Here is a 27,890-nt window from a genome sequence, read left to right on the forward strand (position 1 = left end):
ATGGTTGTTGCTGTTGTCTCTTGATGTTACTTTGCCATAGCAGAGAAAAATAAGGAAAACTAAACTCAAGCAGCCGTAACAGCAGCCTCCTCTTGTATGCTTAGCATACTTGCTGCCCCTCTGTTTGTCTGTCTGTCTGTCTGCATGCCTGCCTAAGGGGACCCAAGAAAAAGCCGCCTATGTTGTTTAGTTTAGTTCAGTTGTAGGCAGGATATTGCAGGCAAACGTACTCGACTAAGAAGCGCGCGTGTCGGTTTGCAAAGGTGCTTGTGCGTGGAAGCAGAAAAAATAAATAAATAAAAATAATAAAAAAAAATACAAAATAAAAGTGAATGTACCAGGGTAGCAAAAAAAAAAAAATATTAAAAAAAAGAAACGAAACGGAAATAAACTTAGTAGCCAAGAAGATGATATAGAGTATATGCATGCTTGTATATATATATAGGTACGTGGTAGGTTTGTGTGGAAATGTAAATAAAAAAATACCTGAGCGAAACTAAAAAAACGCAAAGGGGAAAAAGAATGCAACACTTTACCAAGAAAAGCCCTATAAAGAAACTGAAAGTCCATATACCATCAAAAAGCCAAAAAGAAGAAATGATCCCAAGTAAGGTCATGAATTTTCACTGCAAGAAAACAAAAAAGGAAAACAAGAAGTGAAGCTCCTTTGTGTTAATGATTAAATAATGCTGAGATTAAACGTGCCACAAAAGAGTCAGCGAGCAAGCGAGCATATTAATGGGCCACATTAACGCAGCGAGTCCTAGGCCTAGACTCAATGTGTACCCCATGTGGGCATGTGAATGTAGATTTACTTTAATGTAACTCCCACCTCACAGGGTGACAGAGTATAGCATGCAAGTCATCATAAATATAGCGTATGGCAAAGAGAGTACCATGGAATATATCTTTGCTAAACTGACAAATATAGTAGAAGAAGTGGCAATACCTTTGAAACACTTGCTTAAATACAAAGGCACATACATGCAAATGTAGTATAGTGTGTAGTATGTAGTAGTGGAGTGTTTCGGAGAGAGTGTGTGTAGCCAGCCAGCCCTAGACTAGGCTCCACTAGAGTACTTAAATTTTACATGGTTGTCTATGAAAACCCCACAACACACACCGACACACACACACACACACTCACACTCGTTGGGAGATAAAGAGCAAGTCAAGAGAGTGAGGATATAACTGTGCTGTTATGCTATGAGTAGCTATGGTGCCGATGCCGCGTACCGCATATCACATATTATTGACGCTTATGTCCTTGTGATTCTTTACATTTCCGCCACAACACAAACAACCACAGCAGCAGCAGCAGCAACAACACTACTCTATTCAAACATCAAACCTAGTCAGTCAGTCACTCACTCTCTTACACGCTTTTGTTGATGTTTTTCCTTGTTGTTTTTTTTTTGCTTTGTTTGGGTTTGGTGGGTTTTGTTACCATTGCTGTTGCTATTACTCTTCTGGATTCTTTGTTATTGTTGTCATTGTTGCTTTTGTGGTTGGTTACGGTGCTGTTGCTCTTGCTGTTGTGGCCTTTGATTTTATTAATATTGTTTGAGGTTTAATCCAACTCTCTCCTCTCTTTTTTTGCCCTCTGGTTCAGCGAATCTTTCTGTTGCTGCTGTGTATGGTTTTTTGTTAGAGTTTTATTGTACGTGAAAAATGATGATGATTTTAGTTTATGGGGTATTCCATGGAAAGAAAACGGGATATTTTCAATTAATTGTCCTATGGAATTACTGTGGGATGGGAGGGTTATCATAACATGGTAATATACTTGTAATAGCTAAATAAAGAGAATGTTAGCTTAACCGGCATGATATTCTTTAAGTCGATTTATAAATGCCCGACTTTTTTTGATATCATGGAAAAAGGTGTCTAGGGAAGAAGAGAAGCATACAGAAAGAATTTCACCATAGTAGGGTGTAAGGCAGTATAATGAAAAGAGGAGGGTAGGGGTAAGCAACGCCTACGGCAATGATGAAAGGAACCAGGCGACCCAGAGAAGAATTTTCATCAGTGAGAGCTTCTCCAGTCAGCTACTTTAGGGTGACAAAAGCACGAGTCACTGACACTTAGTACGAGGGTTGCCTTTTATATTCGGAATTAGAGAACAACAACATCGAAAACCGTCATCGAAAATCGCTTTATTGTTTTTCAAAATATTCCCTATTAAGATCTATACACTCATAGAAAAAAGTTTGCTAAAAACAAATTTCTCCAACAAAATTTCTAAAAAAAAATCTAAGAAATGGCTAACGTAATCAAAACAAGTAACAGGCAACCATAAAAAGTAGCATACGCAGTTTTTTTTAAAATATGTCCCATTAGGAACTATACACTCATAGAAAAAAGTTTGCTTAAAATAAATTTCTCCAACAAAATTTCTAAAAAAAATTCTAAAAAATGGCTAACGTAATCAAAACAAGTAACAGACAACCATAAAAAGTAGCAAACGCATTTTTTTTTCAAAATATTCCCCATTAGGAACTATACACTCATAGAAAAAAGTTTGCTAAAAATAACATTCTCCAACAAAATTTCTAAAAAAAATTCTAAGTAATGGCTAACGTAATCAAAACAAGTAACAGGCAACCATAAAAAGTAGCATACGAATTTTTTCAGCAGACTTGTGTACTCTAAACAGCAGATTTTGTTAGATGAAATAGCAGTAAGAAATAGTTGCTAAAACAGCAGCCCTATGTTTTCTGAAACAGCAGTAATGTCTGATTTCCCATTTTCAGCAGACAAAAATTGCTGTTTTAGCAAATATTTTTGCTGTTTTGAATAACAAATTTGGTTGAGTGTACACTCTTGCATGCGTTTGTACCAATTGTCGAAGCACTTTTACCACTCTGATTGAGGTATCTCCAAAACATGGATTCTGAAAACATCAACTGCTTCTTCAGGTGTCGAAAATGTTGACCTCTCATTTTATTTTTTACGTAAGGAAATAAAAAGAAGAAGTGCCAAATCAGGACTATACGGTAGATGACTCATCAAACCGATGTTTTGAGTGTTCAAAAATGTAGATGTTTCCAAATTTTTGGAGCATTTCTTTCGACACGAGCCTTTTTTTGAGAGATTGACAAATTGTGTGGGATCCAACGCGAACAAATTTTTTGACTGTCAAATGTTCATGCAATATTGAATGTATGCTGGTCCCACTTATGCCAAAGGTTGTCTCAATCTCACGATAGGTCACATGACGATCTTGCAGTATCAGTTGGCTCACACCATCAATGGTTTTTGGAACAAAAACTGATTATGCACGACCTCCACGAAATTCGTCTTGGAGTGAACTACGACCTCGGTTGAATTCACCATACCATCAACAATCACAGGTCCTTGATGGAGCAAAAATTTAATTAAGTTCATCGATGCACTGTTGTTGAGTTAGTTTATATCGAAAGTTGCAACAAATAATCGCACGAAAATGTTCAAGATTTAATTCCATTTTTTTGGCGAGATGAATCTTTTATGTTACTGTAAACAACACAAATATAGCTCGTATATCAAAATGTTCTCAGTACGTATAACCTCAAAAAGTCCAGCTTTACGATAGAGCTGTCAATTGGCAGATTGCAACCCAAGAGTTGTCCAATCCCGAAATATAAAAGTCAACCTTGTATCAGTTTCAGCAATCATAGCTCGAACCAAGGGTTGTAGCAGGGAGTTGGAGTAATTTTATACCCTACACCATAGAATGGGGGGTATAGTCATTTCGTCATTCTGTTTGTAACATATCGAAATATTGATCTGACACCCAACAAAGTATATATGTTCTTGATCGTGTTGATTTAGTCATGTCCGTCTGTCTTTCAACTAACTTTCGAAGGAATAAAGCTTGCCACTTAAACCTAAGACTCACTTAGACGTTTTCGTCCATTGTGATACCACACGAACTGAAGAAGAAAGATGCCTTCTAGTTCCTACCGTTGAAACCATTCAGGTCGCCTTAAAAAGCCCATCAACTTGCGAATGTTCATATCCGCTTATTCCGACAGGTTCTCAAAGAGAGAATGAGAAATTAAAGTGGAACTCCTTCTGACTGCCAGTGCGGGACACAGAAGGTGTTCTGTAGTCCCTTCTTCTTCGATATCCTCACGCACACACAGAAGGTGTTCTATAGTCTCTTCTTCTTCGACGTCCTCACAGCTTCTGCAAAAGTCGTTACTGGCAACCTTCAGTCTGTCAGCATACTTTCCGATTAGACAGTGACTTGCCATGACGAACACAATGACTCAGACGTCTGTCCTTGCCAGTGGGGGAAAACGGTAGACCTCTTCAAGTCTAGATAAGGCCACATAGTTTTGGAATGCTCACAACCCCCTCTTTCGTTGTCCTTCGTGTCTGATCCTGAAAACTTAGCTTAAATTTCGCTAGAGGAATAGCCACCGATTCCAGTTTTCCTGGAATGTGTAAGGTAGTTCCTAGTCTCGAAGGTTGACCGCTTTACAGTTCCTTGGAATATCTCTGTGACCCGGCACCTAGAACAGGTGAATTTTGAACTGAACCATCTCGTTAGGAGATATCTGCGACAGTCGAGGGCGTTTTTTGTGTTCAGAAATACGATCTCCAGGGATTTAATGGCTTCCTGGCTGTCTGAGAAGATGTTTATGCCAATCGTCGCGACTCCTCCATGTCGCGAGAAAACTGAAATATGCCTGTTCACGAGGAAGATGAAGGTGGGTCAAATCGACGCACCATATTTCCTCAACAAACGATTTCGATATCTGACAAGGTCAAATACTTAGGAGTGATCTTGGTTAGGAAACTTAATTGGAAGTCTCACATTCAGGAGCTTACTGAGAAAGCTCCCCTATGTTGAATCCGAATCCGAGGATAGTCTACTGGCTCTACAGGAGCGTGAGTAGTTTGGTGAACTGCTACGCCTCAGTAGTTTAGTGGAATGCTATGCACAAAAAAGTGAAACATCAGGACCATACCACAGGTTCAAAGAACATGTTGTCTTGCCATAGGCGGAGCGGTGAGGACCAAGCCCACTAGAGCACTGGAGACTATTCTAGATATCCGCCACTGCGGCTATGCGACTTAAAGCAATGCGAAAATGGATAGAGGAAAGAAGCAGCTCACACCACCGCGGTATAATCGAGGAAACGATAGAAAATCTGGAAGGAATGAAAGAGGTTTCCCATCGCATACCTGAAACGACACTTGTGGTGATGACTGACGAAACCCCAGTTTTACCATCTGGAAGATCATGTTACACGGGTGGATCTAAGCTAGAGGACAGATTGGGACTAGGGGTCTACATTAAGAACCCAAGGACTTATATCTGTTTTAGACAGCCTGATCATTATACAGTCCGCCTATGCCAAGACAACATGTTCTCTGAACCTGTTGTATGGTCCTTACGTTGCATTTTTTCTTTATCGCAGTCCATCAAACTATTGAGGCGTAAGTAAGTATTGGTCTTGTCACGCTCCTGTAGAGCAAGTGAACTATCCTAGGAATCAGGCGCCAATTCTAACCTACGGCTCGTCTACATAGTGCCCAACATCTGTGAGCCTTCTCGGTACGCTCCTGAATGGGACACTTCCAATTTCACTTTAACCTTGTCATATATCAATATCGTTCTATTGAGCAAACGTGGTCTGTCAAATTGGCCCACCTTCGTCTTCCTCGTGAACAAGCAAATTTCAGTCTTTTCTGGGTTAACATTGTGCCAGTCGTGTGCCGTATGCACGACCCTTTCGTCTCTTCTGCATAGCTGGTTCGGATCTTTCCCCCTTAAAAGTATTATAACATTGTCTACATATCATGCGGTTCAAATCCCTCCATAGTCAGACTCCGTAATAGGTCATTTATGGTGGTTCCCATAGGAGTGGCGGTAAAATGCCCCCCCTGTGGCGTGCCTTGTGCCACTTTCTCCCTTATATTTATGTCATGGGACACACAATGTATCTACCAGTTCCTTAGCATATGATTTATCCTGTCTCTAAGGACCGGGTCCACCTGATACTGGTCTAAGGATTAGATCAATGTGTCGGTCCGCACATTGCTAAAAGCCCCTTCGATTTGTATGTATTCCGCCGGTGTAACGTTTTGGCATCTAAGGATTCTTCGCTTTTATGCACAACCTCCTGCAGGGCAGTCTTCACTGACTTTCCCTTGACATAGGCATGCTGTTTGTATTTGAGGATGTTCGCTGGATGTCCTACTCTTTATCATGGTGTCGACAATACGTTCCATGGTTTAACCGTGTGCCGTGTCGAGCTTGAATATAAATAAAACCCTTGCTTCCTGCCAGGCTTTCGGAGTATATGCAAGTCCTAGGCACACTGTGAAAATAATGACCATATGAGGCGCCAAATAGTTGATCTCCTTTTGTAGTTATGCCTGAAATATTCCATCAGGTCAGAATTATTTGAATGGTTTGAAGCTCCTCAAGGCTTCCTTGATTATAAAGGGTGATTTTTTTGAGGTAAGGATTTTCATGCATTAGTATTTGACAGATCACGTGGGATTTCAGACATGGTGTCAAAGAGAAAGATGCTCAGTATGCTTTGACATTTCATCATGAATAGACTTACTAACGAGCAACGCAACAATCAGTGTTCGGTTCGAAATGTGTTCATTCACCGTAACGTTGCGTCCAACAGCATCTTTGAAAAAATACGGTCCAATGATTCCACCAGCGTACAAACCACACCAAACAGTGCATTTTTCGGGATGCATGGGCAGTTCTTGAACGGCTTCTGGTTGCTCTTCACTCCAAATGCGGCAATTTTGCTTATTTACGTAGCCATTCAACCAGAAATGAGCCTCATCGCTGAACAAAATTTGTCAAAATTTGAACACATTTCGAACCGAACACTGATTTTGGTAATAAAATTCAATGATTTGCAAGCGTTGCTCGTTAGTAAGTCTATTCATGATGAAATGTCAAAGCATACTGAGCATCTTTCTCTTTGACACCATGTCTGAAATCCCACGTGATCTGTCAAATACTAATGCATGAAAATCCTAACCTCAAAAAAATCACCCTTTATATATATCGCCCGATTTAAACTTCTAGAGTCACAGCAAGCGCATTTATTGATCAATCGTGCCAAAATTTTGCAAAATACTTTCCTCGACGACTGCCAAAGTATCTGAGAAGTTGAAATCGGTTCAAATTTGGGTACAGCTCCCATATACATATATGTTCGTCCGATTTTGAGAATTTGAGTAGTTTTCAATAATGTTGTAATTTGTCAATCGCAGTTACTACAGTTTGAACATATTTACTCGAAATTTGATAGGGATTTCTTAATAAACCATCTAAAAACATCCGCCAAAGCAAATCAAAACTGGATCTATTGGGTTGCCCAAAAAGTAATTGCGGATTTTTCATATAGTCGGCGTTGACAAATTTTTTCACAGCTTGTGACTCTGTAATTGCATTCTTTCTTCTGTCAGTTATCAGCTGTTACTTTTAGCTTGCTTTAGAAAAAAAGTATATTTGATTAAAGTTCATTTTAGGTTTTATTAAAAATGCATTTACTTTCTTTTAAAAAATCCGCAATTACTTTTTGGGCAACCCAATAGCTCCCACATTGTACTTATGGGATAGGTGTAAGGCATTATACAGTCGGCACCGCCCGAATGATGGCCTTCCTTACTGGTTTTTTACTCCATATGTCCACTAAATCCATGCTGCAAATTTACTAAAAATTTCGCATTTGAAACCATCTTTGCTCGAAAGTGATATTTTGGAGATTTTTGTAAAGAAATTCGTGTAGAATTTATTTTTTGTTTTTAAGGATACTTTTATCTGCCCAATTCAAGAGGATATCTTATTGCTTAGATATCTCTGTTCGATTTTTCTAAGAATATTTTTCAATTTGAATTTCGAAAATCGGTCCATAAATGAAGATTTGGCAGTTCCAATAAATTTTTGAAATACCGAGGTGACAAATTTTATGAGCCTCTTAAAAGGCGCTCGGAAAACCTAGGGCTTGAGATTTTGCACACGACCTCGCTAATATCTCAGTTAATATAGTTTCAAATTTCACAGAGATATCTTTACCCATTCTCGCACGGCATATTTTTATACCCACCACCGAAGGATGGAGGTATATTCATTTTGTCATTCCGTTTGCAACACATCGAAATATCCATTTCCGACCCTATAAAGTATATATATTCTTGATCAGCGTAAAAATCTAAGACGATCTAGCCATGTCCGTCCGTCTGTCCGTCTGTCCGTCTGTCTGTTGAAATCACGCTACAGTCTTTAAAAATAGAGATATTGAGCTGAAATTTTGCACAGATTCTTTTTTTGTCCATAAGCAGGTTAAGTTCGAAGATGGGATATATCGGACTATATCTTGATATAGCCCCCATATCGACCGATCCGCCGATTTAGGGTCTTAGGCCCATAAAAGCCACATTTATTATCCGATTTTGTTGAAATTTGGGACAGTGAGTTATGTTAGGCCCTTCGACATCCTTTGTCAATTTGGCTCAGATCGGTTCAGATTTGGATATAGCTGCCATATAGACCGATCCTCCGATTTAGGGTCTAAGGCCCATAAAAGCCACATTTATTATCCGATTTCGCTGAAGTTTGGGACAGGGATTTGTGTTAGGCCCTGCAACTTCCCTCGTTAATTTGGACCAGATCGGTACAGATTTGGATATAGCTGCCATATAGACCGATCCTCCGATTTAGGGTCTAAGGCCCATAAAAGCCACATTTATTATCCGATTTCGCTGAAATTTGGGACAGGGATTTGTGTTAGGCCCTTCAACTTCCTTCGTTAATTTGGACCAGATCGGTTCAGATTTGGATATAGCTGCCATATAGACCGATCCTCCGATTTAGGGTGTAAGGCCCATAAAAGCCACATTTACTATCCGATTTCGCTGAAATTTGGGACAGTGAGTTGCCTTAGGCCCTTTGACATGTTTCTTTATTTTGGTCCAGATCGGTTCAGATTTGGATATAGCTGCCATATAGACCGATTTCTTGATTTATGGTTTTGGGCCCATAAAATGCTCATTTATTGCCCGAAGTCCCCGAAATTTGGAACAGTGAGTTAAGTTAAGCCCCTTGATATACTCCTGCAATATCGCACAGATCGGTCCAGATTTGGATATAGCTGCCATATAGACCGATATCTAGGTTCTAGGTTTTGGGGCCATAAAAGACGCATTTATTGTCCGATGTCGCTGAAATTTGAGACAGTGAGTTTGGTAAGGCTCTTCGACGTCCTTCTTAAATTTTGCCCAGATCGGTCCAGATTTGAATATAGCTGCCATATAGACCGATCTCTGAATTTAAGGTTTAGGGCCCATAAAAGAGGCATTTATTGTCCGATTTCGCCGAAATTGGGGACAATGCTTAGTGTTAGGCTCTTCGACATGTTGACGCAACTTGGCCCAAATCGGTCCAGATTTGGATATAGCTGCCATGTAGACCGATATCTCGATTTAAACTCTTGGCCCCATAAAAAGCGCATTTATAATCCGATTTCACTGAAATTTGACAAAGTCTTATGTTAGGCTTTTCGACATCCGTGTCGTATATAGTTCAGATCGGTATGAGGTATATGAGTATAAGGTATGAAATTTTCACCGAATTTTGATGAAAGGTGGTTTACATATATACCCGAGGTGGTGGGTATCCAAAGTTCGGCCCGGCCGAACTTAACGCCTTTTTACTTGTTTACTATTTTTTTTTCGATTTTCTCCAACTGTGTGTTTGTAGAATGCAATGCCAAGTATTTACATTCGTCTGCATCAGTGCTTCCATTGTTCAGGAAGTGGACAACACGAGTAAGCTGGAGATTTGTTAGCGGATATCGTGCAATATGGATGAGGAAGACGTTAGCAACATGCATTAGATGAAACATTTAGGCCACCCGCCGGAAGTTGGAATAGGTATCTTCTATTCTAACTTCCGGCATCCTCTATTCCAACTTCCGGTATCCTCTATTCCAACTTTCGGTATGCTCTATTCCAACTTTCAATGGTGAAAATTCCACACTTTTTTAATGGAATATGCCATATGTTGCTATTGTTGCTGCTGCTACTGACCATTCTTGTGCTTTTTGTTTTTGTGATTTACCTTATCATATGTGTGTGTGTCTTTGTATCGGTGTGAGAAACATGTGTGCCGTCTCCGTTTATGTTTGCCTGATTTGTATTTCTGGTATTGTATTATTGTTGCTGCCTTTTTTGCCCCCAAACGTCTTGAAATTTTGCTTTCACTTATTGCGAGAGTTTTTTTTCATTTTCACTTTTCTTGTTGCCGAATGGATTGTTAGTTTTCCTTTTTCTTGCTGTCGGTGTTGGTAAGAGTTTTTGTTGTTGCAGAAAGGCTTTATCATAAATGCAATCCTATGTGTGTGTGTGTATGTTTGTATGTGAGAGGCAGGCTTTGTAGGTTTTTTATTTTGCCAAAGAAACGAAAACAAGAAACACAGTATGTGAAATGAAAAGAATTTCAAAGAATCATTGTGGTTTCAAAATAGCGTTAACTCAGGTGTATAATTTTGAGCAAACAACAAAAAGGACGCTGAAAGAAACTAAACACAGAGCACATTCGATTGAGCATCTGTGTGAGTGTGTGACTTTGTCTTTGTATGTTGGAATTTGTATTTAATAGTTGCCTTTGAACACTCACACACACATACATTGATAGTCATATCTTAACAGAAACCCATCAAACCAAATCGTTTTGTATGTGATGGCATAAAAGCTTTTGGGATTCTGCACTTCAATTGAAAATTTGATTGCTTAACATATTTTTAGGCTCCTATATAGAACGAAGGTATATTAAAGTAGTCATAACATTTGTAACAATTTGAAATCTTAAGCTGAGATCCCATATAAGGAATATATGTTTGGACATTCTGCCTTATAAACCGATTCCAAGAGTTATCTTCGCAAACCCCTTTAAGCCACATTTTTCTATCCCATTAGTATGACATTTTATTTAACAAATACGTTATTGAGTATCTTAGCCAATTCTGCTACGGAAGTGTGTGCTGTTTTCAATGCACTTTGACTGGCATGGTGGATCGCGATTTCTGATACACCATATACCTTCATCAACAACTTTCTCAAATGGATTAAGGTGCTTTACATGATTTTTGGAACATATTGTAGCGCGAGATCATATTCAATGGTATCTATTCAAAAAATAGCATGGCACAGGAATTATAAAAGTGAGGCAAGCGTGCGCTGTTTTCAATTCACTTTGAGTGGCATGGCGGATCGGGATTTCTGATACACAATGTACTTCATCAACAACTTTCTCCAATTGATTAAAGTGCTCTTCATACCCAACGACTATTGAGTCCAGGAAAGAGCATACTTTTGTTTTGAAATAGTCTTCTATAAGTCCTCTAACTCCCCTTAGCGCAGTAAGTTGAAGAGGGTGCAGATATTAATCTGCCCCATGCCGTTTAAGACATACGCCTAACCCAGTAATCGGCTTGTTGTGCGCTCTAAAAACTAAAAACGTAGTCTCAAAAACGAAAATTTAAGCTTCGAATTCCGTAGCACTTACCAAACCCTTAATTGTTTTTCATGCCACACCCCTAAGTTGGTTCATGTCTGGTATTGTGTTCCCACCAAAATGCCGGTATCTGTTAAAAAGCCGGGCAATGCCAAAGGAAATGCTCCAACGTCTCATCATCTTCGTAGTCCTAGTGTGCCCTCACGATACCGAAAACTATACCGACCTCCTTCTTACTTCCTTTCAGTAATTGCCTCGTCTTCTCACGATCTAAATCCCCCCATAGGATTTTCGCCGTCCTACCGACCGTTTCGCTGTTCTATTGGGTAGCATGCTCATTCGTCGCCCACGCCCTTAACTCTGACTGCATCCACCCGAAAGGCTTTGGGTTAACCAAGTTTATTGACCGCAGTCCTCTGTCCTTCTCTGCCAAATCTTCTGAACTCTTACTCCGTTGTGGTCCGGCACCCAAATGATGCGGATTTTGTCATTCTCAAAGAAGGCGTTAATCTCCTTCTTAGACTGCAAGAATGTTCGTGGCATCATCGTCCTGGTTGTTATTGCCCTTATGGCAATTTTACTGTCCGTAAAAATGTTCACACTCGATGTCCTCGCGTTAGCCCACACCACCTCACGCATTTCGTGATCGCCCGGAACTCCTCAGAGGCTGTCTCACATTTAACCAAACTACTGAGGCGTAAGTAAGTATTGGTCTAATCAAGCTCCTGTCGAGCCAGTGGAATATCTTCGGTTTCAGGCCCCATTTCGAGCCTATGGGCCGTCCACATAGTGCCCAACATCTGTGAGCCTTCTCAGAACGCTGTCCTGAATGTGACACTTCCTATTCAGTTTCCTGTTCAAGAACACACCTAAGTATTTGACCTTGTCAGATATCGAAATTGTCTTATTGAGGAAACGTGGTAAGTTAAATTGGCCCACCTTTGTGTTCCTCGTGAGCAGGCATATTTCAGTCTTCTCTGGGTTAACAATGAGACCTTTAGGTCTAGCCCAGTCATATGCCATATGTAAGACCCTTTTGGCCCTTCTGCATAGCTCGTTCGGGTCCTAACCCATTAGAAGTATTATAACATCGTCAGCTTAGCAGACGGGTTCAAAGCTCTCCTCAGTTAGCATCCGTAATATGTCATTTGTGGTGGTCACCCAAAGGAGTGGCCATAATATGTCCCCATGTGGCATGCCTTGTGTCATTTTCTCCCTTATATTTTTGCCATGGGACACACAATTTATCCAGCTGTTCCTTAGCATATGGTTTATCCAGTCTCTAACGACTGGGTCCACCCGGTACTGGTGTAAGGATTGAATCAGTGTGTCGCTTCGCACATTGTTAAAAGCACCCTTGATGTCAATGCATTGCCGTTCGTTTTCGCATCGAGGGATTCTTCTATTTTATGCACAACCTCGTGCAGGGCAGTCTCCACCGAACTTCCCTGGACATAGGCATGCTGTTTGTATTTGAGCAGTTCGCAGGATGTCCTACTCTTTATCGTGGTGTCCACATTACGTTCCATGGTTTTGAGCAGAAATGATGTAAGGCTTATAGGTCTGTAGGCCTTTGGTGTCGCATAGCTTGCCTTGCCGGGCTTTGATATAAACATCATCCTTGCCTTTTGCCAGGCTTTCGGACTATATGCAAGTTCTAGGCACGCTGTGAAATTTTTTTCCAGATGAGGCGCCAGATAGTCTGCCTCTTTCTGTAGTAACGCCGGAAATATTCCATCAGGTCCGGGTGACTTAAATGGTTTGAAGCTTCTCAAGGATTCCTTCATCATAAATTTCGTAATTATAAACCTTCGATCAACGTAATTTTTCCTAAATTCCGGTGTCTCCGTGAGTCCCGTAGTATCCTGTGGAAATGCGTTTTCATCAAAAGCCTCACCATATTTCCGTTGTCTCCGCTCTCACACCCATATCGTCTACTAATGTTTCAGTTTGGACATGGGTTTTTGAGAGAAACTTTTTTATCTTGGCGGCGTCATTAACGCTATCGACCTGTTCGCAGAAAAGCTTCCAGGAGGCACTTTTTGCCGCTCTGGTAATCTTTTTGTATTCCTTGAGCCGTGTCGGATTCGGCGTTGGCCGTGCTATTCTAAGCCTAATGTAGCGAAGGTCAGAGAAAAAGTGTTTCATGGAGACCCTCCAATCCTGAACCTCATCGATTAGATTTTCCCAACATATCGTCACATCTAATACCTTCTACTTAATCCTATTAACAAAGGTAGCGGTGTTGTCTACTAAGTGTTATAAGGTCGTTGGTATTCAAGAACTCTGCAGAACTTGGCCCCGCTTATTAATGTTGGTACTACTCCACGAAATGTGGTGAGAGTTCGCATCGCACCCTATTAGAACCTTGTTTCCTGTCTGTTTTACTTTCCTCAATAGATGTTGCAGCTCCGACGTGGGTGGCGGTTTCAGAGAGTCGAAAGGCAGATAAAGTGATGCCAGGTATGCTCCACCGTCTCCCTGCCTCACCACTGTTGCATCCGACGTTGACAACTTTGGGGAGAATATATGGTAAAAATTTTTATGACAAATAACGCTGGTCCATGGCCGAGTACCAGTGTTAGCATAGAACAATTGGTAGTTGATATGGTTCAGTCCAGATATTTTGTTCCGGATCATCCATGGCTTCTGATTTAAGGCAATATAAATCTTGCACTTGCTGATTTTCTCCATCAGAGCGTGTGTAGCAGTCTCGCCCCGATGGAGGTTTATCTGGATTGCCTCCATCATTGGTAGATGGGCATCTTGGAATCGTCTGCACACACTTGCCTAACTTTCACAAATTTTTTGCTTTGCTATATTTAGAATAGAAAGCATTGAATATGACCTAGAGCTAGAGTTTGTTCAAAAAATCACGAAAAGATTTTAGGAGGCCCCTTATCATCGAGCTTAAACTTGAATCGGACTGTACTCATTGATATGTGAGAAGTTTGCCCCTGTTCCTTAGTGGAATGTGCATGGGCAAAATTTGCATCGGGAAAGATAGGACTCTGAGCTCACTTATGCACAATTGGTGCGACCAATAATAGCATGTGTTGGCCATGTGGGGTTGATGATGAGGCGTTGGAGAATATCTTATTGCCCGGCTTTCGCGGATAACAGACACAATGTCAGACATGAACCAACTTAGGGCCGTGTTATGGAAAACATTTACGGATTTTGTTAACTGTTTGGAATATCAGACTTGGATTTTATTTTTCGAGGTTACTTTTGAGTATTAGAGCGCACAACAAGCCGACTAATGGCTTAGGTGTATGTCCATAGTGGCATTTATTTATTAATTCCCCAAAAAAGGTTGCTAACTTGTAGCCCAGTGTAAATTATTTTGGGAACCACAACAGTCTTTGACTGTTTTCTTTTGTATTGTGGTTGAAATTTATAACCCATCTAAGTCGCTTCTCCATGTTCAGCTCGTGCTATGGCCTCTTTCTTATCGCCTTTGACAGTTGATCCATGACAGTTGATCGACAACTGACTGTCTTCAGTATTCATTAGTCAACTGTGGTGTCATCATCAGAATTCTTTCGCTTCCTCTGAAGCCAATTTCCAGTATTTACCAAAGGGAAAATGAGAAATATTTTCTACCTTATATTCTGTTCGCGTCCCATCCGCTGGAAGAAGAAACCTTTTATAAGTTATATCAAAGAAGAACACTATGGCAAGTACCCAAAAGATTTCAATTTGAATAAGACGATAAGACGTTGACTATAATGCTTGATATTTAAAATTTATAGAGGTCTTTAAGTGATAAAACTGATATTGTTTGTGCATATGTATCTAGGTATTGATTTTTTTCAAAAAAATTGTCAAAAAATAAACATAAGCTATGAGATTACATAGATAAGTTCCCTGTGTATTTTGTGGTAAATATTTTTGTTAAAAAAAACGGAAATAGCGTGGCCCAAGTTACAGATTAAAAAAATTAATATAAAAAAGTTTCTCTATATTAAACGATATTTTTTTGATATTCATAAAATTGATGAAAAATTTTTTGTCATTGATATCTTTGCCCTTAAATCAAAAATGTTGGCCAAATTCTACACCAACTTCATAAAAGTAGCACTTTACCTAAAATGTGTTTTCGATTTTAATTGATTTACTAGCTGAAAGGCCCCTCACCCCTGCGCCATCTTTTGAATTATTTGAAACCAAAATTTCAAATCTATACTTCAATAGATGTGGCCTTAAAACCAAATCAAAAACTAACAAGTAAAAAGGCGTTAAGTTCGGCCGGGCCGAACTTTGGATACCCACCACCTCGGGTGTATATGTAAACCACCTTTCATCAAAATTCGGTGAAAATTTCATACCTTATGTCCCATATCAGTTATATCAAAATAAGTTCCGATTTGGACCAAATACTAATAAGTATACTAGCTAAATCTTAAAATAAACCGATCTGAACTATATACGACACGGATGTAGAAAAGCCTAATGTAAGACACTGTGTCAAACTTCAGTGAAATCGGATTATAAATGCGCCTTTTATGGGGCCAAGGCTTTAAATAGAGATATTGCTCTACATTGCAGCTATATCCAAATCTGGACCGATTTGGGACAAGTTGCATAAAAATGTTGAAGAGCCTAATACAAATCACTGTCCCAAATTTCGGCGAAATCGGACAATAAATGCGCCTTTTATGGGCCAAGACTTTAAATCGAGATATCGGTCTATATGGCAGCTACATCCAAATCTGGACCGATCTGTGCGATATTGCAGAAGTATGTCAAGGCCCTTAACCTAACTTACTGTCCCAAATTTCGGCGACATAGGACAATAAATGAGCATTTTATGGGCCCAAAACCATAAATCAAGAAATCGGTCTATATGGAGCTATATCCAAATCTGAACCGATCTGGACCAAATTCAAGAAAGATGTCGAAGGGGCTAACACAACTCATTGTCCCAAATTTTAGCAAAATCGGATAATAAATGTGGGTTTTATGGGCCTAACACCCTATATCGGAGGATCGGTCTATATGGCAGCTATATCCAAATCTGAACCGATCTGGGCCAAATTGACGAAGGATGTTGAGGGGCCTAACACAACTCACTGTCCCAAATTTCAGCAAAAACGGATAATAAATGTGGCTTTTATTGGCCTAAGCCCCTAAATCGGCGGATCGGTCTATATGGGGGCTATATCAAGATATAGTCCGATATAGCCCATCTTCGAACTTAACCTGCTTATGGACAAAAAAAGAATCTGTGCAAAATTTCAGCTCAATATCTCTATTTTTAAAGACTGTAGCGTGATTTCAACAGACAGACGGACAGACGGACGGACATGTCTAGATCGTCCTAGATTTTTACGCTGATCAAGAATATATATACTTTATAGGGTCGGAAATGGATATTTCGATGTGTTGCAAACGGAATGACAAAATGAATATACCCCCATCCTTCGGTGGTGGGTATAATAAGAAATCATTCGATCTAAAGTACACATCTATTAATTATTCTCTTAAATTTTATACCGATGAAGTGGCGAGAAGAATGAAAACAAATAAATATGTATATACTAAGTTCGACCCTGCCGAATCTTTGGGAATCCACCACCATGGATTCATAGGAGCTAGTCAGGTTATTCCTCGATTTTGACCATACTTGGCACGATTGTTGGTCATCGTAACTGTATTCTAAGTGGAAAATTTCAGCCAAATTTGGACTGATGTGGTCCATTTGTAATCCCCAAAGGCTTGCATCAATATAAATTATCTCTGAAGAATTTTGGTATGAATTTAAGAAAACATACATCAAAAATGTATGTTGGATAAAGAACACTGTGTACAAAAGTTCAGCCAAATCGAAATTAAGTGAACATTCCAGAATTATGTGGCCTAATCTGGACTTGAAGAGGTCTACTGATTTGTTGTCTAGCACAGACGTCTCAATCATTGTGTTCGTCATGAGACGCTGTCAGACTGAAGGTTGCAGGTAACGACTTTTGCAGAAGCTGTGAGAATATTGTTGAAGAAGACACTATAGGACATCTGCTGTGTATGTACCCGCACTGGCAGCCAGAAGTCTCTCATTTCTTAGAGTTGTTGGACTTTTCAAAGCAATCTGTATGGTTCAACGGTAAGAACTCAAAGACATCTTGCATTCCCTGTTCCAGTAGTGTCACAATGGACGAAAACATCGAAGTGAGCCTGATAGCAAACTGCCACTTAAACCAGGCCCAACCTAAGCATGGTAGTGTGTTCCCAAGATTCGGCCCGGCCGTACTTTTCACATTTGCACATGTTCCATTTTTAGTTGACCAATGTTTGTCAACTAACGTTATCCTGCAATATAAGGTTAGGCTAGTTGGAGGCCTTGCAACCTTAGTAGCAAACCGCTTTACTCGGTGCATTGGATTCGCCCTATAAGAAGAGAAAACAAGTGAAAAGGCATTCAATTCGGCTGGTATATAGGTATACCACCTTTCGTCATAATCCAGTGAAAAATGTATCATATATGCATCCATAGCAACTATATCGAAACATGGTCCGATTTGGACCACATTCGTGGTCTAATAAGTTTTGGCAGCTCTATCCAAATATAGATCGATCTGAACCATATAGGACTCGTTTGTCGAAAGACTTTACATTATTCACTGTGTCAAATTTCTGCAAAATCGGATAATAAATACGCCTTTTATAGGGCTACAACAGTAGAAGTCATTTCATGAGATCAGTTTATATAGGAGCTATATCCAAATCTGAACCGATATGGCGCAATTGCAATCCAAAATGGCCTACATCCATATTAAGTATCTGTGCATACTTTCAAACGGTTGGATTTACGCGTTCGACCGCTATCATGATTTTGACAGACGGACGGGATTAGCTAGATCGACTCAGTATGTCGAGACGATCAAGAATATATAGGTCAATATTTCGAGGTGTTTCAAGCGAAATTACTAGATTAGTATATCCCCATCCTATTATGGTGGGTATAAAAAGCTCCAAAAATCCAAATGGGGCGAAATCGGGGAGAATAATTATTTATATCTCCATGTATTTTAAAATCGCAGAAATTTGTAATTTTACGATATGAAAATATTTGGTTTTTATTGTGACAAAATTTGCAAAATTAGTTCAACGCCTAAAACAAATAGGTTTAAAGTTTCAAGATCATATGATTTATAGTTTTTCCGAAAAAATCTTATAAAAATTATACGTTATAATGTAAAAATAAAAAAAGTGCATGTTCATGAACCTGCATGCAACCAGGTTAAATAACCTAAGACCATATTTTTTTCCGGAATGTAAAAGATAAATTTGTACCCTTTCGAGTGGTGTATCATATTTTATTATAGCTTGAAATTTCAATTTTGAATTAAACGACAATTTTAAGGTCGAGTTCACCACAGTGCGCCAATCGGAATCGCCTATAAAAGGGAGGCCCCTTATGAGCTTAAACATTAATCGGACAGCACTCACTGATATGTGAGAAGTTTGGCCCTGTTCTTGAATGGAATGTTCATGGGCAAATTTGGATTTGCCTCTGTGCGAGGCCTGACTCATTTTAACCAATAAACCACTCTTTTCCCTCTTGGTTTGTTCTTACCTCGCTTCTGATTGCTTGGTCGACCCCTTTTATGATGCCGCATTCGCCTTGATGGTATCATATATCTTCACCTTTTTAGGCGATCCGACCCTTGAGAAGAGTAAGCTGGCTTCATAGGCAACTCCGTATCCTCATTTGATGGGGTCAAATCACCTATCACGCTTATTTGAACAACCTTCTGACCACGTTAGTGGTCAACTTAGCACTACGTGTTTTCTCCACACTTTGAGTAGTTCAAAAGACGTGTCAGCAGAGGAACACCTCAAGGAGGTGTACTTTCCCCTCTACTTTTGAATATAGCCATTAACAATATATTGTAGGCTCTGAAATAAAAAGGTGTAAAAGTGCTAGCGTAAGCTAAAGATGTAGCAATTGCGGTTAGGGCAAAGTTTCCCAGAGATATACTTCAGGAATTTCTATGTGCTACAGCAAAGTGGGCTACCGAAATTGGTCTAGGTATATATCCGTGCAAGACAGAAGTAGTTCTTTTCATCAGGAGATACAAGTTGCTTACAGTGGCATGTGTCTCTTTGGGAGGAGGGAATGTTCCATTTACAGAAAGCGCAAAATACCTGAGTGCTTTGCTGGACAGGAAATTGAACTTAAAATTCAACATTTTGTAAAGGGCAAGAAAGGCACCTCTTACCCTATACTCCCTCAAGAGAGCCACTGGCAAAAGCTGGGGGTTGAGACAGCCCGTCATGCATGGGGTATATACCGCAGTTGTCAGACCTATAATACTATATGGTGCTGTGGTCTGGTGGACGGCGCTTCAAAAGTTCACCTACTGCTCAATACTCAACCAAATCCAAAGGATGGCTTGCTTGTGCATCACAGCCGCACTGACAACGACATCATCTGATGCACTGAATTAAATGCTACAACTAATGCCTCTTGACATTATGGCTAGACAGATTGCTGCGACCACTGCCGTGAGGCGAAGGGAGCTTTCTCATTGACCATATGGTGGCTACGGACACTGTGTTATCCTTGATACAATGCCGCTTTTTGATAAAACGTACTGTACCACTATTCCTGAAAGAACTGATTGGAACTATGATATCTCTGGTAATCGAAGTTACATAGATTTCTATACGAATGGTTCCAAACTAGACGACCATGTGGGCTTTGGGGTATACTCTAAAGATAGAGAACTGATCATATCGAAGAGGTTACTCGACCACTGCAGTGTGTATCAAGCAGAGATCCTTGCAATTATGGAAGTGGTGGAATGGCTAAGATATAATGTCATTACGACGATTGGTAGCCATTAAATCCCTGGAGAACGAATATCTGAACACAAAAACCGCCCTCGACTGTAGCAGATCTCTTAACGAAATGGCTGAGCAGTTCAAAATTCACCTGCTCTGGATGCAGGGCCACAGAGATATCCCAGGGAATTCTAAAGCGCACGAGCTTGCGAGACTAGGAACTACCCTACACATTCTAGCGACATGGAAGCTAAATTTTCAGGATCAGGCCCGAAGGACAATGAATGATAGATGGTCACAAAGAAGAAGCTGTGATCATTTCAAAAGTATGTGGCACCTGCACGAAAACGTTTAAGTTAGTCTGCTGGCAGACTGCAAATTAAACCTAACCTAACCTAGAGTAAAAATTGCAAATTTTGCCCATCAACATTCCGCTAAGGAACACCTTGTGGCACCTTTTGTGTGTGTGTCCTGCATGGGCAGTCAGAAGGAGTTTCAATTTCGGTTATCATTTCTTTGAGAACCTGTCTGATTTAGCGGATGTGAACATTCGCAAGTTGTTGGGCTTTTTAAAGCGATCTGGATGGTTCCAACGGTAGGAACTAGAAGGCATCTTCCTTCTTCTGTTCCTGTGGTATCACAATGGACGAAAACGTTTAATTGAGTCTGCTGGCAGACTGCAAATTAAACCTAACCTAACCTTGGGTAAACATTGCAAATTTTGCCTATGAACATTCCACTAAGGAACAGTGGCAAACTTCTCACATATCAATGAGTGCAGTCCGATTCAAGTTAAAGTTCAATGATAAGGGGTCTCCTTTTTATAGCCAAGTCCGGGCGGCGTGCCGCAGTGCGACACTTCTTTGGAGAGAAGTTTTACATGGCATTGTACCTCACAAATGTTGCCAGCATCACAAATGTTGCCAGCATTACAAACGTTGCCAGCATCACAAATGTTGCCAGCATCACAAATGTTTGCCAGCATCACAAATGTTGCCAGCATCAGAAATGTTGCTAGCATCACAAATGTAGCCAGCATCGCAGTCCATCAAGTCCATCATTACAAAAGAAAGAGCAGAAAAACACATGCGGTGGAAAAGAACATCTAGAATGAAAAGTGTCAACTTGGTTAGTGTCATGCTTTCATCGTAAACATGTTTTCGCGGTATATTCGATAAAAGTACGGCTTACCATTGTATGGCTCTTGACGCCTCCATACCTAATGTTGTTGTATAAGTCCCATAACCAAGGACAAAACACCTCCCACAGTGATGGGTGTGTTGTGAAAAATCACAGAAAAATCTTTGATCATTAAGCTTGTCTTAAAACGAAAAATTATGAAAAGATAATCTTCGCCCTAACATTAGAGCTGGCAAACCATCGATAATTTCAACTTTGGATATTTTCTATAGTTTTAATAATAAATATCGACAGTATCGATACTATCGTAAATTTCCCATCATCTATATTGCAAACGGAAATGAGAAGTAAAAATCAGGAGATCGATTTATAGAGAAACAATGTCAATGTACAGACCAAATAAAACCAAGGTTAATAAAATTTATTGGGAGTTATGAGCGAAATCATTGTACAAAATCTTAGTCTAATCGGATGAAATTGCGCCCTCTATATGTGCAATGTGTTATTGTACAAAATATTAATCTAATCGGATGAAAATTGCGCCCTCTATAGGCGCAATGTGTCATTGTACAAAATCTAATCCATTTCTATCTTTAAATATTTGCGGTAACACAGTCTATTTAATTCCCATCTACATAAACTGTACTAGCTGGAAGCATGAGGCTGAAAAATTTGACTCCTTTTTATTGGATCTTGGCCCAACAAACTTTTGCCTAATGGGAGATATGAATGCCAGAATTGGCAACGTCCAGATTTTAGACAACAACATGATTCGTGGTATTTCTCATATTAATTCCGTTAGAAAGTCCAAAGATATAACTACAAACTCTCGTGGGAAACAACTATTGAACATTGTTGAGAACATTGGCGGTATTATATTAAATGGTAGGATAGATGGCGACGTTGAGGGAGAATACAGTTTCTGCGGTGTAATGGGTAACTCTGTTATTGATTACTGTATCTGTTCCACTACTTTCATTCATTATGTCGAGAAACTTGTGATTCCCCCTAAACCATATTCTGACCACATGCCTTTGTGCCTTCAAATCAGAATTCCTAGGCTAATGGGCAGTGGAGGCGATAACAACATTCAACACCGTCTTTATTGGAAAGGAATATATAAAGCACAGTATGTACGAAAACTTAATACCATGCTACTTGATCTAGGTCAAATGAATAGTTTACCTGTTGATGTTATGGTCGAGAGCATTTCCCGGGCAATTAGACAGGCTCATATCCACAGGAGGAATAGAAAATTTTTTGAACCTAGGCAAAGATGGTTTGATTGGTCTTGCTTCCGTGCACGGTCTGTTATGTACAGAAGGCTAAAATTGTACAAAAGAATGAATACGGAGAACAATAGGAGGCTCTATTACTCATCAAGGAAAAGTTTTCGAAGGCTGTGTAGTGAAAAGAAGTTGGAATATTTTAACAACAACTTGATGAGGTTAGACGAAGTAAAGTGTAGCAAGGAATGGTGGGAACTATCTAAATCATTAAGTACCAGTTCGAACAGCATGAAAGGAAACATTGATGCAAATGAGTTCAAACGATATTTCAGCTCGCTTTTGGATAAGTCTGGTCAATCCCAGGAAATTAGTTGGTGCATGCCGTTTTTCGTAGACCCGTTCTTAGATTCCCCTATTGAATATTATGAATTATATAATGTTATAAGGAAGTTGAAACCGAATAAGTCCCCAGGGCAGGATGGTATCCCTTATGAGTTCTACAGACATGCTCCCAGATGTTTCCTTCAAAAACTGTTATACGTTTTCAATCAAATCTTCCTTAAGGGAGACATACCAATCACATTCACTGAATCCATTCTGATTCCATTACACAAAAAAGGTGATGTAAACGTACCAAGCAACTACAGAGGCTTATCGCTTATTGACTCGGTTTGTAAAATTTTCAACTCTATTCTTTTGAATAGGATAACGAACTGGTTGTCAATGAATAGTATTTTGAATGAATTTCAGGCTGGCTTCAGAAAGGATTATTCTACGATTGACAACATTTTCAATTTAGTTAGCATTGTGAAGTTGAACCAGGCTAAAGGTAAGACCACTTATGCCTTTTTTGTTGATTTTTCCGCGGCTTTTGATCTTATCCCAAGAAACAGTCTGTTCTACAAACTCTCATCTTTAGGACTTTCAACGAAAATTGTATCGATAGTGACATTACTGTACAAGAATACTAAAAGCAGAGTATGGGATGGAAATACATACTCGGAATATTTTCCTGTAGAGTCGGGAGTGAAACAGGGATGTATTCTTAGCCCAGTTCTTTTTTCACTATATTTAAATGACTTACCCGATGCTCTAACTGGAGGAATAAATATCGCGAACACACACGTGAAGATACTACTCTATGCCGACGATATTGTGATCTTGTCTGATACACCTAAAGATTTACAGATTATGATTGACACTTTGCAGGAATATTGCAGTACATGGAGCTTAAAAGTAAACCTTACTAAGTCGAAAGTTATGGTTTTTAGAAAGAGTACTAGGATATCGTCCGGTCTTCGTTTCCGCTACAACGATGAAGATATAGAAATAGTTAACAGATATACTTATCTCGGTGTGGAAATCGCGTACAATTTGTCTTTCAAAGACCATTTAAAGAACAAATTATCGGCATCGAAAATTGCTATTAACTCCACGTGGTCGAAATATATAAATAACCCAAGAATCTCTCACGATAATAAATTAAAAATATTTGACTCTTGTTCAAAGTCTATCATGTGTTATGCTGCTCAAGTATGGGGTTACGAAAAATATGATGATGTTGAAAAGTTGTTTCGTTTTTTCATTAAAAAGATGTTTTACTTACCTAACAACACACCTAATTATATGTTGTATCTAGAATCCGGACTATACTCCTTATACTCCTCCACCCTTAAAACTCATTTTCTTTACATCAAGAGGGTACTTCAACTAGAAGTTAGTAGACTTCCTCGAATTCTAGCAGAGGAAATCCTTAAACTAAATATTTCCTGGGCAAAAGTGTGGTCGGAATTATGTCAGGATTTGAACTATCTGCCCGCCAACAATAGATTGCCCTTATGCGCCTATTGGAGGGAAATAATTGATGCCTTGAATGTAAAGGAACGATATAGTTTTGAATCGGCAGCCAGAAATTCTCAGTTTCACGATCTCTACCCACATCTTGATTATAATATGATCCCAACACTGACAGAGAATCTTTCTGCTCGTGCTACCAGCTTGATCATTAAAGCCAGAGGTGGATTGCTTGATCTGAATTCCAGGGCATTTCGAAGTAACACTACTGGCATATGTTCTATCTGTAACACAGATGAACCTGAAAATACTTTACATTTTATTGGAAAATGTCCTATTTTGAAAGAATTTAGGAAACTTTATTTTAACAAAATAAGTCTCGAAGAAAATGAAACATTAAACATACTAAATGGCACGAATCTTACCTCTCTGTACTCTTATTTAGAAAGCTGTATCAAATATAGAAAATTAATAATAAACTGTTTTGATGTTTGAAAATTATATAAATGATTAAATATTTTAACATGGCAAGCAGCATATGTGCTAAGCCATATATAGATTGTATGCTTAAGAATCAATATTATATACATGCATGTATTATTTTGTATTTCTTAATCAATCTATTAATAAATAATAATAATAATAATCATTGTACAAAATCTTAATCTAATCGCATGAAAATTGCGCCCTCTATAGGCGCAATGTTTTTTAAAGGATACATTCAGTGTCGAACTGCTTATTTTTGTCAAGGAGGCTATAAAATTGCGCCCTCTATTGGCGCAATGTGTCATTGTACAAAATCGTAATCTAATCGAATGAAAATAGCGCCCTCTATAGGCGAAATATGATATTGTACAAAATCTTAATCTAATCGCATGAAAATTGCGCCCTCTATAGGCGCAATGTGTCTTAAATGATACATTCAGTGTCGAACTGCTTATTTTTGTCAAGGAGGCTATAAAATTGCGCCCTCTATAGGCACAATGTGTCATTGTACAAAATCTTAATCTAATCGTATGAAAATTGCGCCCTCTATAGGCGCAATGTGTCTTAAAGGATACATTCAGTGTCGAACTGCTTATTTTTGTCAAGGAGACTATAAAATTTCGTCCTCTATAGGCACAATGTGTCATTGTACAAAATCTTAATCTAATCGGATGAAAATTGCGCCCTCTATAGGCGCAATGTGTCTTAAAGAATTCATTCAGTGTAGGACAGCTTATTTTTGTAAAGGAGGCTATACAATTTCGCCCTCTATAGGCACAATGTGTCATTGTTCAAAATCTTAATCTAATCGTATGAAAATTGCGCCCTCTATAGGCGCAATGTGTCTTAAAAGATACATTCAGTGTCGAACTGCTTATTTTTGTTAAGTTTTGCAAAAAGTTTAACTTTTGCAATAGGCCATCGAGAAAATATCAATCGATATTCAGCCAAAAAATTAAATATCGATACTACCATCGATATTTTGCCAGTCTTACCTAACAAGCAAAAAATTTGAATTATACTCGTACTTTTACGGCTCATTCACTAATCCTTATGTAGATTCGAAAAGTTTTTATTTGGCATATTTCCTTTATAGAGCTCTCAAATAAACCTATTTTAAGGCTTCATATATTGTAGTTTTGTGAAGAAGGCCCTTAGCTTTTAGTATTTTAAAAATAAATTTAAAAAAATATTTTTTGATATTTTTTTTTTTGGTTTCAATTCAAAGTCCAGCTGCTGTAGTTGTCTTAACAAAGAGCATCTCCATTATTATGCTTGCATGCTCGTTGTTTTTTGGCTTTTTCCAAAAAAATAATCCGCCATTTGAAAGGCTTCTAAACACATATGGCTTATAAAAACCAAAAGCTTCGAAAAAACAAAGAGTGGTATAAAAAGAAAAATAATTTGAATATATAAAGCCGCAAATAAATCAATTTAAATATCCGCTTCCTTTTCATCTCTTCCCCAAACAAATAAAAAAGCATGCACAATGTGGGCAAAGAAAGTGCTGAAGATGGTATGAAAATGTTGAAGATGGCAGCAAACAAGAAAATCCCCATCAATAACAAATGACACCGTAACAAAAAACCATCGAAAACAAGCAAAACCAAAAAAAAAGAACAAAATTTATGGAAAATGCCTGAAACTTAAGCGCAAGGATTTGCAAGAGTGTAATACCTTCTAAAAAGCCTGTGAACGGAATATATCGTCGTCAATTACGTGAATCAAACGTGAGTGAGTGTTTCTTCGCGCTACGCCATAGTCACTGCAATTCAAATTCAAACCGCCTTAAATTTTCTTAAAGTCCAAAATTCAAATGTGATGATGCCCATTCCCTTAGCTTAAATCAAATCCAAACTTAGAATGTGATGCCTATACTCGTACACTCGCACACACTCGCCTGCATACAGCACATATGGTTTTGTGTGTGTATGTGTGTTGGAGTGGTGCCTGCATTTTTGTTTATAGTAGTATTAATAATTTAACATAAGTGTTAGTAAGAGTGTGCTCGTTACCAAATGAGTGATCGCGTTAGCCTCAATCCAACGGGGCGTTATGCTCGCGTCAGCCCCTCACCGGGTCGTGGCATGAAGGTTGCCTATGCACCATGTCCCCTATTCGATGCTCAAGATGTGGAACTGGGCGGCAATTGTTTGGCCATACCCATGTCATCGTTACATCCACCACAATCCAAGTCTTCGAAAGCTTCCACGACGACGGCAACAGCAACGGCGGCAGCCAAACCTCCGGGGCCCAATGGAAATAAAAAAGGTTTGTTAAAGAAAACGAAAGAAAAGACATACAATTATTTATACAGCTCTTCGTTTATACATATATACATACAAAAATATAATACACATATGCATATCAAATAATGATTATCTTAATGTAAGGCTCTACTGAAAAGGATATAATTTCGAAAAAAAAAAAATGTTAAGGACTAGGTAGAATAATACCCAAAAATAGAGCTGTTTTAGAAAAATTATTATTTGTATTGTTTGGGAAAGAACCATCAATTTGGGTTTCTGGGCATTTGCTACAATGATTGAATGGATGTTTATTAATATACGGGTATAAGAACCCTTTTTTATGGAAGAATTTAAAAAAATTATGTAATTTTTAAATAGAAAAAATTCTAACAAACTATTTGGGGAGTTATTCTTGGAGTCCCTTGAATTTGAACAAAAAAAAATTCTCAAAAATAGCATCACGGGACGCATTTCGTCTTTGGTTAGAAGGCTTTTCAACCATATTAGATATATGACTTCAAGGGTCGTGCGTTGGTATGTTATATTTGAATCGTATTAATTGCGAAAACGCATCTATGATACAATTACCGCATTTACCACGCTCGACAACCCTGTCTATTAGCTGTACTTTTTCCCATTACATGTGTTTTTGTGTAATGACAGATTTTTTTGTCTGTGGCAATTACACTACTTCCGTTGTTCACATGATTCCGTGCATCTATT

At 38.9% G+C, this 27,890-nt stretch overlaps 1 protein-coding gene across 3 annotated transcripts in view; it reads left to right on the top strand.

Moving 5' to 3' along the window:
- Positions 1 to 203: 203 nt before the first annotated feature.
- The window catches only part of LOC106087156 (uncharacterized), a 115,903-nt gene continuing 88,216 nt past the window's right edge, over positions 204 to 27,890 (top strand). The window contains exons 1-2 of one of the 3 annotated variants that reach the window (XM_059369183.1): positions 204 to 470; positions 26,400 to 27,189. In XM_059369183.1, coding sequence (XP_059225166.1) covers positions 26,937 to 27,189 — 253 coding nt within the window. In that variant the 5' untranslated portion in view covers positions 204 to 470; positions 26,400 to 26,936. The remainder of the gene's footprint in view (positions 471 to 26,399; positions 27,190 to 27,890) is intronic. The other 2 variants (XM_013252083.2, XM_059369191.1) reach the window with 2 other exon arrangements.

This window comes from Stomoxys calcitrans, chromosome 5, assembly GCF_963082655.1.
Source record: "Stomoxys calcitrans chromosome 5, idStoCalc2.1, whole genome shotgun sequence".
NCBI classification, from domain to species: Eukaryota; Metazoa; Arthropoda; class Insecta; order Diptera; family Muscidae; genus Stomoxys; species Stomoxys calcitrans.